The sequence below is a fragment of the Antennarius striatus genome, chromosome 3 (assembly GCF_040054535.1).
Source record: "Antennarius striatus isolate MH-2024 chromosome 3, ASM4005453v1, whole genome shotgun sequence".
NCBI classification, from domain to species: Eukaryota; Metazoa; Chordata; class Actinopteri; order Lophiiformes; family Antennariidae; genus Antennarius; species Antennarius striatus.
Window position 1 is genome coordinate 17985852 of NC_090778.1, and position 16003 is coordinate 18001854.

Below are 16003 nucleotides of genomic sequence, written 5' to 3' on the forward strand. Positions count from 1 at the left end.
AATTATAGACTCAGACCTATTACCTATTATGCCTATTACCACCTGAAAAACATTGCTCGAGTTAAGGGGTTTCTGTCTCAACAAGACACAGAAAAACTTGTTCATGCTTTCATTTTCAGTAGGATAGATTACTGTAATGGTGTCCTTACAGGTCTACATAAAAAATCAATCAGGCAGCTGCAGCTGATCCAGAATGCAGCTGCCAGAGTCCTTACAAACACCAGAAAACTGGACCACATCCTTAAATCACTACACTGGCTTCCTGTGAGTTAAAGGATAGATTTTAAAATCTTACTGCTGGTCTACAAAGCTATAGATGGTCTTGGACCAAAATACATGCAAGATTTATTAACTCCTTATGAAGCATCCAGACCCCTTAGGTCATCTGAGACAGGTTTACTGTGTGTTCCCAGAACAAGAACCACACAAAGTGAAACGGCATTTAGTTACTGTGCTCCGCACCTGTGGAACAAACTGCCTGACTACCTGAGATCTGTGCAAACGGTCACTACATTTAAATCAGGGCTAAAGACATTTTTCTTCACTGCAGCATTTTCCTGAATTTGTTTTTTTAATTATCTGCATTTTTTAATCAGTGGTTATAATTTAAATATTTTATTCTCCTGTTTAATTGACTTCTCTTTTTAATTGCTCTTTTATTGATATTTTATTGTCTTGTTTTAATCCCCTTTTATCTTTGAAGTGTTCTTGTGTTGCCTTTGTAAAGCACTTTGAATTGCCTATGTATGAACTGTGATATATAAATAAACTTTCCTTGCCTTGCAGTCTTTGACTGCCTTGGTTCTAGTTAATAATGTATAACTAAAGTCAAATTGATCAAATTTGTCATTTCAAGAGAGCCTATCAAACTGGTAGCCCTCCATATGACTCAGTACCCACGAAGTAGCTCTCAGTTTCAAAAAGGTTGGTGCCCCTGTTCCAGGCTTAAGTTAGGGCCTTATATGTAACACAATAAAAGTCTCAGGATGCCAAACAGCTATCACTGTCTGCTTCCATTTTGAGATACTCTTACTTTGAAGAACTTTTAGCTTTTATGAATTGCAGGATAGACCTGAAAGCCCAGTAGATGTACCAATGGAAGTAGCATGGAATGTGTTTTGAATGTTATCAGTGTTTTTTGTGGTTAGCTGTCCAAATCTTTGTGGAACTCCTCTCATATATGCTTCTCTGCATTTGATTCATTCTAAAAGCTCATAAACTCCGCAGGAAAATTTTAGAATCAAATCTGAGAAAAAAAATGTTAATGAAGTAGTACAAGGCTTGGCTTGGCGTCAGGCTGTTGTGTACTTCTTCTATCATGCCCTATATTTGCTTTTTTCAGTATATATTTTAGTTTGTTGTGAAGTTTACACCCAGCACAAGAAATGCACAACTGATGATATAAAAAAAATGTCACTTTTGGCAAAATGCTGATTAAGAATGAGACTGTTTATGTTTCAAATAGATGCAGATGATGTACTAGTGCCTTCTTTCAATAGGGATATGACACCCCAAGATCTGATGAATAATTCCCTGGCATGTTAATTCAAATAATTCAGTTGACTTAACATGCCCTTGATCTACTCTTTTGAAAAACTTGAAATCCACAGCCGCACTCACCCACTGGTACACAGCAATGTGTACATTATAATGACTATTCTGAGTCAGCATTGTGATCCTTGCTTTATAACTGTCGTCAGCAATATCTGAGTTGTTAAACTCTGGACAAGAAGGAGAAAAAAAAAATAAAACATGAAACTTAAATGTGTGAAAGGGAGATAGAAAAGTATGGTCAGAAGATTCAAAATGTTGAATTAATGTAAATATTTTTGTGGGTCTTTTGTGTAAAACAAGTGGAACAAGTTGATGTAATAGCATACTGAAAATCAATCTGCACATAATTCCTTGAGCTAAGGCACTGACATTATTATTATTATTTTATCTTTTTTAATCAAGTTACATGTAAAGGGTTAATCTAAATATTAAAATAGTAATTCTAGAGGTGTAGCAGCACACAACATAGTGAGACCAATACAGTCTTATAAAATATTCAATATGATTAAGAATCTTTCAACTGTTGATCAAGCCCAAATTACAGATATATTTTATTGGAGAACTGTGCAAATAAAATGTCACTAACACATATAGCTATTGTCTTAAATGGGAACAATTACATGATGGAAGAGTGAACAGTAGAAAATTACACACTGAATCACCAGTGTAAGGTTAGAAAAGGTCTTTTGGAAATCGAATTACACAATCTGTTATATCTGTAAAGCAATACTGGATGCAAAATATGACAGAAGGACAGAAAGACAAAGAGGGAAAGACAAAATAAAGGAGGCAGTTTGTTAATGTGTGTGTGTGTGTGTGTGTGTGTGTGTGTGTGTGTGTGTGTGTGTGTGTGTGTGTGTGTGTGTGTGTGTGTGTGTGTGTGTTAGCTTCGTACGTATAATTCTGAAGGCAATGATACTCTAGGTCCCTGCTGTCCCATCATCCCTCACTTCCTCTCTTGTTTCAAGTCTCCCTCAATGCTCCTAAATTCCCTAAACGCTTTCAAGACCAAATAGATCTATTGAATGTGTTTATAATAAAATCTAACAGTCAGTGTGGGTGTGTGTAAATGTAGGGATGCTTGTGGCCAGGAACTCTTGGTAATATAAAATAAACACCAAGAAAGGATATTTGTGTCTTTGTATTTCTGCAACAATGCCACAAAACAAAGGAAAATATGTGAGCCCACATGTTTTCTTGAATTTTAGTGCACAGAAATGCACCTTTGCAGTTGTGTGGGTGCGCAAGCTATTTTAATGAGTCTATAAAATAGCTTGTAATGTGGCAGCACAAATGTCTGAGATAGATAAGGATCATTGTGGCCTTTTTGTTTGTAGTTGTCTGCATGTTTGTGTGTTCCTCTGTTTCTGTCCATGTTTTTGCAGCTGCTGCTGATTTTAACAAGACATTGAGATGTATGACCTCATGGCTGCTCTGCCGAAAGTCTTCATATAACATTGGACCACTTACCAAGAAATAAAAAAATAGCTACACAGCTACATACACCCTTGCTACACAAGTGGGATTCCTACCAATAAAGTATTCAGACCCTGTATGGCCTGATAGGGAATGTAGACACTTAGATTTCCCCTTTCTTTTTCTCTGTCATCATCCATCAGCTTCCTTATTCACACCATAGATCACCTCACATTGTTTGTGACATGTGAACATGATCAGCCACTTCTGGTGACATGATTCTTGTCACATTCATGGACATATACTATTTGGGTTTGTGTGTTTTCAAGCCCTAGCAGGGGAGTAAATTTGGTTTTGTCACAATGTATGTTTACTGCAAACCTTCAAGCTGGACATTGTTCTGCTACAGCCATCAATTTATGATGACAGCAGTCAGGCAAGGCGTTTACGAGCTGGGCTGTTAGGATCAGTAATTCACTCTGTCAGGAGATCAGAAGAGAGTAGTGGGGGCAATGAGGAGGTGAAATAAGAGGAAGGAAGGGTCGTGGAAGAAGGGAGAACAAACACAGTGGGGACCCAGTGAAGCGAGGTTGGTGAAAAAGACAAAAAATGCAGGGCATTTATGCGACAAAGCTTTTATTCATAGGAATTGTTTCTTTCCATTCCTCTGCTTTATTCTATTCCACCCACTCTTTTTTCTGGCTATCATGTTTCTTGTGCCAATCAATATTTTATAGCTGTCACTTCAGAGCAATGAACCCACCCCCCAGCTCTCTGAATGACAGATGAGGGTGAGAATGGGTGTTCAAGCAAAGTGAAAAGCTGAAGGGGTAGGGCAGTTAAAGGCGAGTGTTTCAAAAACATGAGGTCATGAGAAATGGCAAGAGTGAAAAAGAAACAAAGAGACTCAGATATGGATGAATATGACTTTGGACAAATATCCAATAGTGGGAAAAAATTATCTACAGATAATGAAATTATGCAAAGAAAATGTCTACCAATTTTCATACTCAGAGAACTAATTACAGAGCCAAGAGATAAAATGTCAGCTTCATGACATCAAAGCAGAGAGCTGCCTATACTCATTTTCCCCTATTTGTGTCTTGTTGTTTTACCTAAGCTACTTTTAGCTTCTTGCCCACAGCGTGCTGCTATTCTCTAAGATAAGGACTGCAAATACATTCAAACACAGTTATGGTAGAGGAAGTAAGTGTGTGTGTGTGTGTGTGTGTGTGTGTGTGTGTGTGTGTGTGTGTGTGTGTGTGTGTGTGTGTGTGTGTGTGTGTGTGTGTGTGTGTGTGTATATGCATGCGCACGCGCGGTCGTGCGTGGGTGTGTATCCAGGGATATAATGTCACAATTTGTGTTGCCTTTTTTATTTCTCGCATGTCTGTTTTTAAAGGTTTTGAAGTTTTGAGTTTTGAACTGCCAAGAGTAAGAGTACTACAGATGCAGTATTTGCTTTGAGGATGTTGATAGAGAAGTACAGAGAAGGCCAAACAGAGCTGCATTGTGTTTTTGTAGATCTGGAGAAAGCTTATGACAGGGTGACCAGAGAGGATCTGTGGTATTGTATGAGGAAGTCTGGAGTGGCAGACAAGTATATGAGAGCGGTGCAGTACATATATGAGGACTGTAAGACAGCGGTGAGGTGTGCTGTAGGTGTGACAGAGGAGTTCAAGGTGGAGGTGGGACTGCATCAGGGATCAGCTCTGAGCCCCTTCTTGTTCACTATGGCGATGGACAGGCTGACAGATGAGGTTAGACAGGAATCTCCATGGACTATGATGTTTGCAGATGACATAGTGAGAGCAGGGAACAGGTGGAGGAGAAACTAGAGAGGTGGAGATTTGTCCTGGAAAGGAGAGGAGGTTAGCTGCAGTAAGGCTGAGTACATGTGTGCGAATGAGAGGGACCCAAGTGGAAGAGTGAGGTTACAGGGAGAAGAGATCAAGAAGGTGGAGGATTTTAAGTACTTAGGGTCAACAGTCCACAGCAATGGAGAGTGTGGAAAAGAGGTGAAGAAGTGTGTACAGGCAGGATGGAACGGGTGGAGGAAAGTGTCAGGTGTGATATGTGATAGAAGAGTTTCAGCTAAAATGAAAAGGGAGGTGTGCAAAACTGTGGTGAGACCAGTGATATTGTTTTGTCTAGAGACAGTGTCACTGAGGAAAAGACAGGAGACAGAGCTAGAGGTAGCAGAGATGAAGATGCTGAGGTTCTCTCTGGGAGTGACCAGGAAGGATAGGATCAGGAATGAGTACATCAGAGGGACAGCACATGTTAGAGGTTTTGGAGATAAAGTCAGAGAGGCCAGACTGAGACGGTTTGGACATGTCCAGAGGAGAGATAGTGAATATAGTGGTAGAAGGATGCTGAGTTTTGAGGAAGGTCTAGGAAGACCAAAGAGGAGGTTTATTGATGTAATGAAAGAGGACATGAAGGTAGTTGGTGTGAGAGAAGAGGATGCAGAAGACATGGTTAGATGGAGGCAACTGATTGGCTGCGGCGACCCCTGAAGGGAAAAGCTGAAAGGAAAATAAGAAGTTTTGAACTTCCAGACAGAAGGCCAAGAGGAAGACCAAAGAGGAGTTTTATGGATATAGTGAGGACATGAAGGTAGTTGATGTGAGAGAAGAGGATGCAGAAAACAGGTGTAGAGGCTAAGCGACGCTTGAAGCTACTGAGGTTTCCACCACTCTTGAGTAGTTGACTCGTTGACGTGCTTCCTCAATCACCATTCGACACGCCAACCTTTTGCATGAATGTTCTGTTTTATTTCCATTTAACTTGTCCTATAGTTTACAACAAAACATCTCAATGTTTAGCGATTCACAGTCACAATCAATGCGCTATCGACGGTCAAAAAACTATTTTATGCATCCGGGTGGAAAGACCTCGCCCGGCCACCAATTCGCCTCTATTTATACCTTGTGACCAATTATCCACAGGAGACCCAAAGCATCATTTGGCTCCTACACAATGGCCCCTAATTGTTAATGCCACACAGGAATAACAATTCAACACATAACAATATATACAGGAGCCATAATCAAAAACTTAAATCATATATTTCAAACTTAAATCATACACTTTGTTTACACCTCTTGAATTACACAAATTTTAGTGACATGTCTCTCATCCCGCTGGTGGATTAAAACTCCATTTCACTCCAGCCGGCATAAGTTCTCTCTGGATTTTTTTATGGTTCAAAGCAGCAAGAGCCTCTCTCAGTTCTCTATTTGCTCCGACAAAGTTGGTTCCATTGTCTGACTTGATGTGACCAACCTGTCCTCTTCTACTAATGAACCGACGTAATGTGTTTATGCATGCATCAGTCTCCAATGAGCTTGCCACTTCCAAACGAACTGCCCTACTCGTCAGGCAGGTAAATATAACTCCATACCATTTGCACGTTGTTCAACCTCTCCTGATTTCCACAGGTCCAAAGTAATCCACTCCAACATTGGTAAATGGAGGTAAATCCAGAATCATTCTCTCCTTCAGGAGATCTGCCATTTTCTGCTTCACTGCTCGTCCATTATAATGTCTGCAAAAACTGCATTGTGATATGATTTTCCTCACAGCTGAGTTTGCATTGGTGATCCTGTACTTCCTCCTTAGTTCAGACAGAGTATAGTTTCGACCACTGTGACCCAGAAGTTGGTGTGTATACTTAAGGAGAAGCACAGCAATGGTCTGATCCTTGGACAGTATGAGAGGATGCTTGACCTCTGAAGTCATTGCTCCTTTGCACAATCTCCCTCCAACTCTAATCCATTCTCAAGAACTGGATCCAACTTGTAAATGGAATTTTGCTTTTTTACTGTTCCTTTCTCAGATAAAGAGGAAATTTCATTCTGAAATTGTTGCTGCTGACAATAGCGAATGACAGCCAGCTCTGCTTCCAAAACCTCTTTTGCTGTCATGATGTTATTCCTTTGGGTAAGTGTGGCCTTAAGGTTCTTGATTTGACCAGCTTGTTGATTGTCAGAGACCTTCAACCCTTTTTTCAGACCACTGAGTTCCTTCAAGAAGGACTTAAATCTGAGAAACCAAGCCACTGACACCTTCAGCCTTTTCCAGTCTTAAAAAGTAATTAATAAGATAGTCAGTGAAACTGAGTGGATTGTTGGCTACAGAATTCACTGATGCAACCTTTCTGACCTCTGGATTCTCAAAGTCTACTGTGACATCAATGTAATTGTCTAGCCATTCTTTCTCAAATCTCCACAGAAAACTGGGACCCTTACACCAAGTGGTATACTTAAGAAAGTCAGGCACCTTCATTGCTCTGGATGCAGCATCGGCCGGGTTGTCCTTTGAACCAATGTGCCTCCATTGGGAAGGGTTGGAAACTTATCTGATGGCAGAGATCGTATTGGCAACAAATGTGTGAAAGTGTCTGTCTTTGTTATAATGTACTTCAAGACTGAAGTACTGTCGGTCTAAAACACATATTCTTCAAGCTGAAGTTGTAGTTCTGCTTTCAATATCGTATCCACCTTGACAGCCACAACAGCAGCTGTCAGCTCAGAACATGGCACAGTTACAGATTTTATGGGTGTACATCTGGCCTTTCCTAACATGAAAGCAACGTGAACAATGTTTTCACTGTTCATCAACCAAATGTAGCGTACTGTCCCGTAGCCTTCTATGCTGGCATCAGCAAAATGATGTAGTTGACTGTGTATGGGCTCCCCAAAGTCCTTTGGTTTCATGTGCCTGTTCACTTTGAATGGTGTTAGCAATGGAATATCTGACAACTACCTAGTCCACTGGTTTGAAATATCTTCTGGCACAACCTCATCCCATCCACAGCGTCTCCTGCAAAGTTCTTGTTGCAGCAACTTGTCAGACAAAGTGACTGGTGCCAGAATGCCAAAGGCTCGTATACGGAGCTAATTGTGGACAGCATACCTCGTCTGGTAAGAAACTGCTGTTTCAGTTCGATCTTGAACTTGAAATGATCTGACTCAATGCACCAAAGCAAATCTAATGCTCTCTTTATTGGAAGATCATCTCTGTCTAGATCCAGCTCCTTTAAATACTTAGCCCATTGCTCTTCTGCGGGTGTATGCAACACTGCCCGACTGTTGCTAATCAACTATTCCAAAATGAAACCACCTCTTTTACAAATAGCGGTTAAATCCTTAACCATCTGTAGCTTCCATCTCTGACCCCAAGCTCATCAAGCAGTCATCCACATAAAAGTTTTGCTCAACTGCTTGTACAATTTCAGCAGAAAAGTCAATGCTGTTGTCATCCGCAATTTTCCTCAGTGCATAACTAGCGCAACTGGGCGATGAAACTGCTCCAAACAAATGTACAGTCATTCGGAATTCTTTGAGTTTCCTATTGAAATCGCCTTCTGGCCGCCAAAGAAAGCGAAGGAAGTCCCTGTCCTGTTCTACAACTTAAACCTGATGGAACATAGCCAGTATGTCCCCAATGATTGCCACCGGCTCCTGCCTGAATTGAATGAGAACTCCAAGCAAAGAGCTGGTAAGATTAGGACCTTGGAGTAGTTCGCCATTCAGTGACACTCCTTTTAGCATAGCTCCGTAATCGAAGACCACTCGTAAAGAACCTTTTCTGGGATGATAAACACTGTGGTGCGGAATGTACCATACCCCTCCACTTCTGGAAAGCAACTGCTCCTCAGGTACCTGCTCTGCATAACCTTTATGAATGATGTCATTAATGTAGTCAGTGTATTCCTGATGAAAGATTGAATTATTAACAAACCTCGTTTTCAATCCAAGTATCCTTTGCTTGGCCACTGCAAAGTTGTTTGGTAAAATGACATCAAGTTTCTTTAATGGCAATTTCAAGGAGTCATTTTTATCCTGTAGTTTTGCAGAAGATTTCATAATTTCCATGAATCTAATAACCTCTCTTGACATCTCCTTGTTCTCAGATGTTATTTCATTAAAACCTTGCTTATACTGGTTGTTAAGAATAAGCTCCAATTTGGACACAGATATTCTATTCACCACAACAGAAGAATGTTACACATCAGGCGTCCTGTCATTTCTATTTAAAGGACCATTAACAGTCGATCCCAACACTGTTCTAATAGTGTATGGGCCATCACCACAGCTGTTGATAATTTCCCATGGTTCCAATAACTTGGGAGCGTTGCTTCCTATCAACAAATCAACATTAGCCTTGATGCTGGGGATCTGAAGCTTTGACAAATAAGACCACTTCGTCAAATCTGCTGTAGAAACAATATGTTCTGTAGTGACTGGCATCTGCCTCTGTGTGAGGACTTCTGGTAAAGCTTGGAAATTATTTGCTTCAAGACCAGCTACCTCCATCCCTGATAAGGAGTACGATGAAACAATCCTTTCTTGTCCCATCATTTTGAACAAAAAATGTGTTCTTTTTAATGTGATGTTTAACCTCTGCATTACATCCTGAGAACAGAATGTAGCTGTGGAACCAGGATCTAAGACAGCATAAGTCTGAATAGTCTCCTGCCCCTTGGTGGACTTGACCTGAACAGAAATAATGGAGAGTATGCAGGGAGCGCTTCCGGCCCCCGTACGACCACATGTTTGGGTGCACACTGAAGCAGATGGTTTGATGATCGTTGGTTTGTTTGCCTTTTCTGACTCTGTTTTTACATTTATGTGTAGCACAGTGGGGTGTTGTTGCTTACAAGTCTCACAAATCAAACGTTTATTACAATCCCAGCATATGTGTCCAGTACATAAACACCCAAAACAAATTACTTTTTCTTTTAAATGTTTAATCTTGTCTCTGTGTTTCTTGCTACTAAATTGACGACACGTCTTCAATAGATGAGCACGTGCACAGCACTGACAACATAAGCCTTCTTGCCTTTCATTTCTTGTCCTGTATCTCTCCTCACTGGAATCCATTGGTGTTATGGCAGTGGCAAAAATAATTCCTTTCACTTTGTCCTTTCACTGTAGGTTAAACCTGATGGTGGGATTTTGTGGTACGTCTTCAATGACTCCAAAGATTGGATCTAACAGAGCTCTTACATGCTTTTCCAGATATTCAACTATATCATTGAAATAAGCCATGTTATTTGATCTTTCCAAAATGTCCTGAGCCCTATTTCGCCATTGCTCTCTTAATTTGTAAGGCAGCTTTGAAATAATCATTCTCTCATTGCTTGGCATGTCCAGTTCCTGTATGTAATGAAGCTCTTCCATGACATTGCAACATCCACTAAGAATAAAGCATACGATTGTAAAACTTTGACATCCTCAATTTTCAATATACACAGCAGAGATCTTATATTCATTTCCAAAGTGCTCTTGAAGCAAACACTTTGCCATGATGTAAGCACGCTCAGGAGCCATGTGCTGGCAGCTGCGTACTAATTCCTTTGGATTTCCTCTTGTAAATTGTTCCAGGTAGTGTAAGCAGTCAACTTTGCTAGCCTTTTCCTCAACTTCTTGTTCAAATACTTTAATAAAAGCTCTGTATTGAAATGGATTTTCATCAAATATGGGAACGTCTCGTGGTGGCAGAGATATTAGACGCTGTTGGTGAACAAGTGCAGCTGTAATTTCATTTTGCTTGTGCACGATTATGGCAATATATCCTGTTAGATTTTGGTCCTGGTAGTAATTTACATATTGCTGATTACACAGATTTTCTAAAGCAGTTGTTCCAGGTTGTAATACTTGTGGTTGTTCCAAATGCTGTTGATAATGTAGATCAGCAAATGGTTTCAATAATTTTGACCTGTGCCTTTCAGTTTGGTTTGGTTTGACATCCATAGCCTGTTGGTTGGTTTGTGGCAATGACCAATTCTCTTGATGAGTTGTTTTGCAAGCTGTGGGCTCAAATTCCTTTGCAGTGGGATTAAGATGTGTAACTTCGTTCAACTTCCTCTTGGCTCTTTCAAAGTAAGAGTTCATGCAATCTGAATGGACCTGAGAGAAACAATGACCATCTGAATCTTGCAAAAGTTCCGATTTAGCATTGGAGGCAGCTAATTTGCTTTCCAATTGGAGCTGTTCCTTTTTCCTCCTAATTTGTTGTTCCTGTTCCTCTAATGCATGAAGCTCCTTCAAGGCTGCCATGCGGGAAACAAGTGCAGCTCTTTCGGCTGCTGCCTTTTGCACAGACGACATGGTGCTTGTTGTTTTAGTGATACAACTCTGATGTGAATGCTCACCCACATCGGAAACACTGTCATTAGGGTTTACATTGTCACCAACATTATCATCACTAATACCTTCATTCATACACACTTGGTATTCATAGGTTAACACCCAGTCTTTAGCATTCCTGATTAACTCATCATTAAACATCATTTTGGCATTAAACCATGTTTCATGCCTCTTTTCATCAAGTGGCAATAACCCCAGAGAATCATGCATACATCTTAAATCATGATAGAGTTCAATAAAACCACTTTTGTGTGCATTTTGTCACTCTGATTTTTTACCATTATGCATTAAATCTTATATCATTTGCCTGAATTGCGAGCTTTATTCAGTTTGGCTTTTCTATCAGTTTGCAGTCTGTCCAATTAGTCAGCGAGTGTTTAGCAGAAAGTTTGACCACTCTTTTACCATTAAGGGTTTCACTATGGCTTTGTGATTAGCAACAGGTGTGCTGCACTGCTGCAAGGAGCAGCCACACCCAGGTAGGTAGAGACTAGGAGGGACTCCGAAGAGAGAGAGAGAGAGAGAGAGAGAGAGAGAGAGAGAGAGAGAGAGAGAGAGAGAGAGAAGAAACTGCAAATCTTGACACCTGACAAGTGTTCAATGAGGTTAAGGTCCAAACTGCTGGCAAATCTGCCTACAATCCATGTGCCATAGATTCATAGACAATATCTTAAAAAACACAAATTAAATACAGACAAGCCCTCTGGCAGCCCTATGACATTGGCAGACAGCCATCATCCATATTGTCCTATAATTCTTCACTGCAAATCTATAGAAGACTGCGGACAGTTCCTAAGTGTTGCTGGAATGATGAAACTGTTTTCTTGGGGTGCCGTCTTCCTGGGATGCAGACATTGTGGCCTGTCTCTGACATCTCCCCTTCTGTTGAACTTGGGAGAGTTTGCAGATGGTACAAGGGCTCACTCCAGAGAATGTTTTTTGTGGAACACCAGCTAGAAGTTTTCTTATCTCATCACAATCAGAAAATAGTTTATTGCCAGGTACAGCAAAGTTTACCACATTAGGAACTTGATGCGGTGTTGGTGCATTAAAAGGTGGAAGAGAAGCAATAAGGGATAATAAGGAATGTTAAAATGTTTTGTTAAAAAACAAACAAACTATTTACAATTTACATTAAGGTGAGGTATATGCTTGGTGTTTACAGGCGAAGAGTAAACTGTTTTTGCAGAGTGGTGAGGAGCGGATGGTTACCTGGGGGGGGGGGGGCATTGTTCATGAGGCTGACTGCAGTAGGGAAGAAGCTATTTTTTGTAGCGTGATGTCCTGGTCCGGATGGAGGAGGGTCTGGAACAGGTTGTGGCCGGGATGAGAGGGGTCAGCAACAATCCTGGCTGCACGTCTGCAGGTCCTTGTGTCGAACAGTTTCTGGAAGTGTGGAAGGCTGCAGCCGATCACCTTCTCCGCAGAGCGGATGACACACTGTAGCTTGGCCTTGTCCCTGGCCGTGGCTGCAGCAAACCACACTGACATGGAGGATGTGTGGATTGATTGAATGGTGGCAGTGTAGAAGTTCATCAGCATCTTCACAGGGAGGTGAAACTTCTTCAGCTGCCGCAAGAAATACATCCTCTGCTGAGCCTTCTTGGTGAGGGAGCTGATGTTCTGCTCCCATTTGAGCTCCCGGGAGATGGTGGTGCCCAGGAAGCAGAAGGACTCTACAGGGGTCACTGGATTGTCACAGATGATGGGGGGGGGGGGGGGGACAGGGGGTCTTTCTTGAAGTCCACTATCATCTCCACTGTTTTAAGAGCTTTGAGCTCCAGATTGTTCCTGCTGCACCATGATACCAGTTGGTCCCACTCTCTTCCGTAGGCCGACTCATCCCCATCAGAGATGAGGTCGATGAGGGTGGTGTTGTCAGCAAACTTCAGGAGTTTGACAGACTGGTGACCAGATTTGCAGCAGTTGGTGTACAGGGAGAAGAGCAGAAGGGAAAGAACGCAGCCTTGAGGGGATCCAGTGCTGATGGTCCGGGTGTCAGAGACATGCTTCCCCAGCCTCACAAACTGCCGTCTGTCTGTCAGGAAGTCCGCAATCCACCTGCACATGGAGTCGGGCACGTCCGCTGGGAGAGCTTGTCATGGAGTAGAGCTGGGATGATTGTATTGAAAGCAGAGCTGAAGTCCACAAACAGAATCCTGGCGTAGGATCCTGGGGAGACCAGGTGTTGGAAGACAAAGTGTAGCGCCATGTTTACAGCATTGTCTACAGATCTGTTGGCTCTGTAGGAGAACTGTAGAGGGTCCAGGAGGTTGCCAATAATGTCCTTGAGGTGGGTCAAGACAAGGCGCTCAAAGGACTTCATGACCACAGATGTCAGATGTCAGATGTCAGGGTCTGTAGTCGTTAAGTCCTGTGATCCTTGTCTTCTTGGGGACTGGGACAATGGCTGAAGTCTTGAAGCACACTGGTACATGGCAGGTCTCCAGTGAGGTGTTGAAGATGTGAGTGAACACCGGAGACAGCTGCTTGGCGCAATGCTTCAAAGTGGAGAGACGGAGTCTAAGTCTACAGCCTTGCGGTGGTTGAGTCATTGGAAGAGACTCCTCACCTCTCTTTCTCATGAGCCCTATCCAGTCCAGTCATGCTGATCCTTGAACACACTCTCACTGATCACAGCAGTGGGCACAAGAACCTAGCTCTGCTGCTCATCCCAAAAATATATCCATCAATCCATCCATCCATCTATTTTCCTGTAGACGAGAAGATTGCAATTGTCTCGTCCACAGCCAAGTATCTTCATTGCTGGTCTTGGGTGTCTTAGAATCTGTCCCAGCATTTTATGGGCAAAAGGCAGGGTAAACCCTGATTAAGATGCCATCTCATCGCGGGGCCACACAAAAGACAAACAACACACACTTTCACACTCATACCTATGGACAATTTGGTCTGACCAATTCACCATTTCAAGTTGCATATTTTTTGAGGTGGGAGGAAGCCAAAGAGCCCAGCAAGAACCCAAGCCAACGCATGCTAAAAAGATAGATTCTACACAGACAGGAATTGAACTCAGAATCTTCTCGCTCGGCACTACGGCACTACATACTGCACCAACAGGCCACCCTCTACAAATACATTTTTCTTAAAAATGTGGTGCTATTTAAATGAGGAAAAACTGGCTATTCATTGGTATAAGATTTGCTGGTAAAAAGTATATTTACAACAAAGAAATAATCTACTAAACACAAATTTTCTTGTTTTATGTGCATAGTTTAGTTTGTCCTGGTCAGTGATTTGAGACATGGCAAGAATTAGTTATCAACTGACAATGCTGTATTAATACAGGGGACAATGTTTCCAATCAATAACACAAAGACTGATTGAAAGTGAAGCAAAGTATTAATAGCTGTGTTTATAATATCAATTTTTTCTCCCTTTTTACCCACAGTGAGAGATGATGATGATTTTCTGAGTCTGAGTGAACTCCCAGAAACCTTCCCGTCTGACCCACCGGAGCCCTTACCACACTTCCTTTTCGAGCCAGAGGAAGGTTACATTGTCAAGAATAAACCTGTCAATCTGTATTGCAAAGCAACACCAGCCACTCAGATCTACTTTAAGTGCAACAGTGAGTGGGTCCATCAGAAAGACCACACCGTGGAGGAGAGGGTTGATGAAAACTCAGGTGAGTGAAGTTTTCAATGTGGGGCATTAAAAGATAATTCTCATGTGCTTGAGACTGATAATATTTCAATCTTTCTGATAGGAAATTTACCATGATACAGTAGGTGGAGCCAGAATTTTTCTGAATTCATAATGTGGCACTGGTGACCCTCAAGCAAACAAGTTAAATGTAGTATTCAGATGTTAAGTTATTTGTGCAGAAAGCTGGGTCACAAGTCAGCTGTGTCTACACAGTTGCCCTGCTGCTAGTCCTGTACTGCAAAGCCAGAAGACATTTACCTGTAATAGGATCCACTCTGAAGTGCTGGACTATGGCCAAACTTTCACAATTGTCACTTGACACCATAAGGTATTACTCTCCTGGCTAGGTAATGATGAAACATGCTTTTGTGTTTTGGCATGAAAACAAAGATGTGCAAAACCTGTTTTCTTTAACTCAAGGTCAACACAAGCTCAGCTTATGGGCATCCACCTGCTTGTTAATGAGCCAAATTCCCCAGAGCGAGTGATTAAACCCAGGCTGAAAACAGTTTGAATACTCTTGAATGTTCTGACCGCTTGGTGGGATACACAGATTGGACAGCAGTTCAGCAAAAATCAACCTGTTTGCTACCTGTTCCTACAAAGTCCATATTTCATAAGTGTAAAGGTAGTTCTCAACCTACAAGCACAAGAGAGGTTCTGTGTAAGCTAAATTGTTCGAAAGTCGTTCTTTATTAAATGTCAATCTATAATAACCATTTGATTCCATTCAAATGCCATTACTACTAAAAATATGACAAATAAAAATAAAGTTTACGTCATTTCACTCGACTTCTGCCCACCACAAATACTGGACTCTTAAAGTTCATGAAAAACACGTAATATCATGTTACTGTATAATAAATAAATAAAAACATTTATCATTAAAATAATTATGCTTACTTCCGATATCTACAGTTAGTGTCACTCGTGAGTCACATGATTGTTTTGAATTCAGATTAGTTTACGGTAAGATTTTTCTCCTTATATTTTGCTCCCTGTAGGAAGAAGGAGAAAACACTTCCATGGAACTCTTTACCAGTTTTTTTAAGCACATTCAACAACATAAGCCAGAGTCAGCTGTCGATGTTAATGATCCACTGTACGGCACTGTAACATAACTGATAAATACTGTATATTGTACAGCAGGATTTTTAATCTCTTAAAATCACTATAATCCAAATAAATAAATGAAAAATATAATGAAT

General features: G+C 41.3%; 1 protein-coding gene across 2 annotated transcripts in view; it reads left to right on the forward strand.

Annotated features, from left to right (window-relative positions):
* The window catches only part of unc5ca (unc-5 netrin receptor Ca), a 220692-nt gene that overhangs the window by 88006 nt on the left and 116683 nt on the right, over positions 1–16003 (forward strand). For both annotated transcript variants that reach the window (XR_011035077.1, XM_068311709.1), the window contains exon 2: positions 14539–14775. Coding sequence is in view for 1 of the 2 variants with exons in the window: in XM_068311709.1 (XP_068167810.1) it covers positions 14539–14775 (237 nt within the window). In the remaining variant the exon portion in view is untranslated. The remainder of the gene's footprint in view (positions 1–14538; positions 14776–16003) is intronic.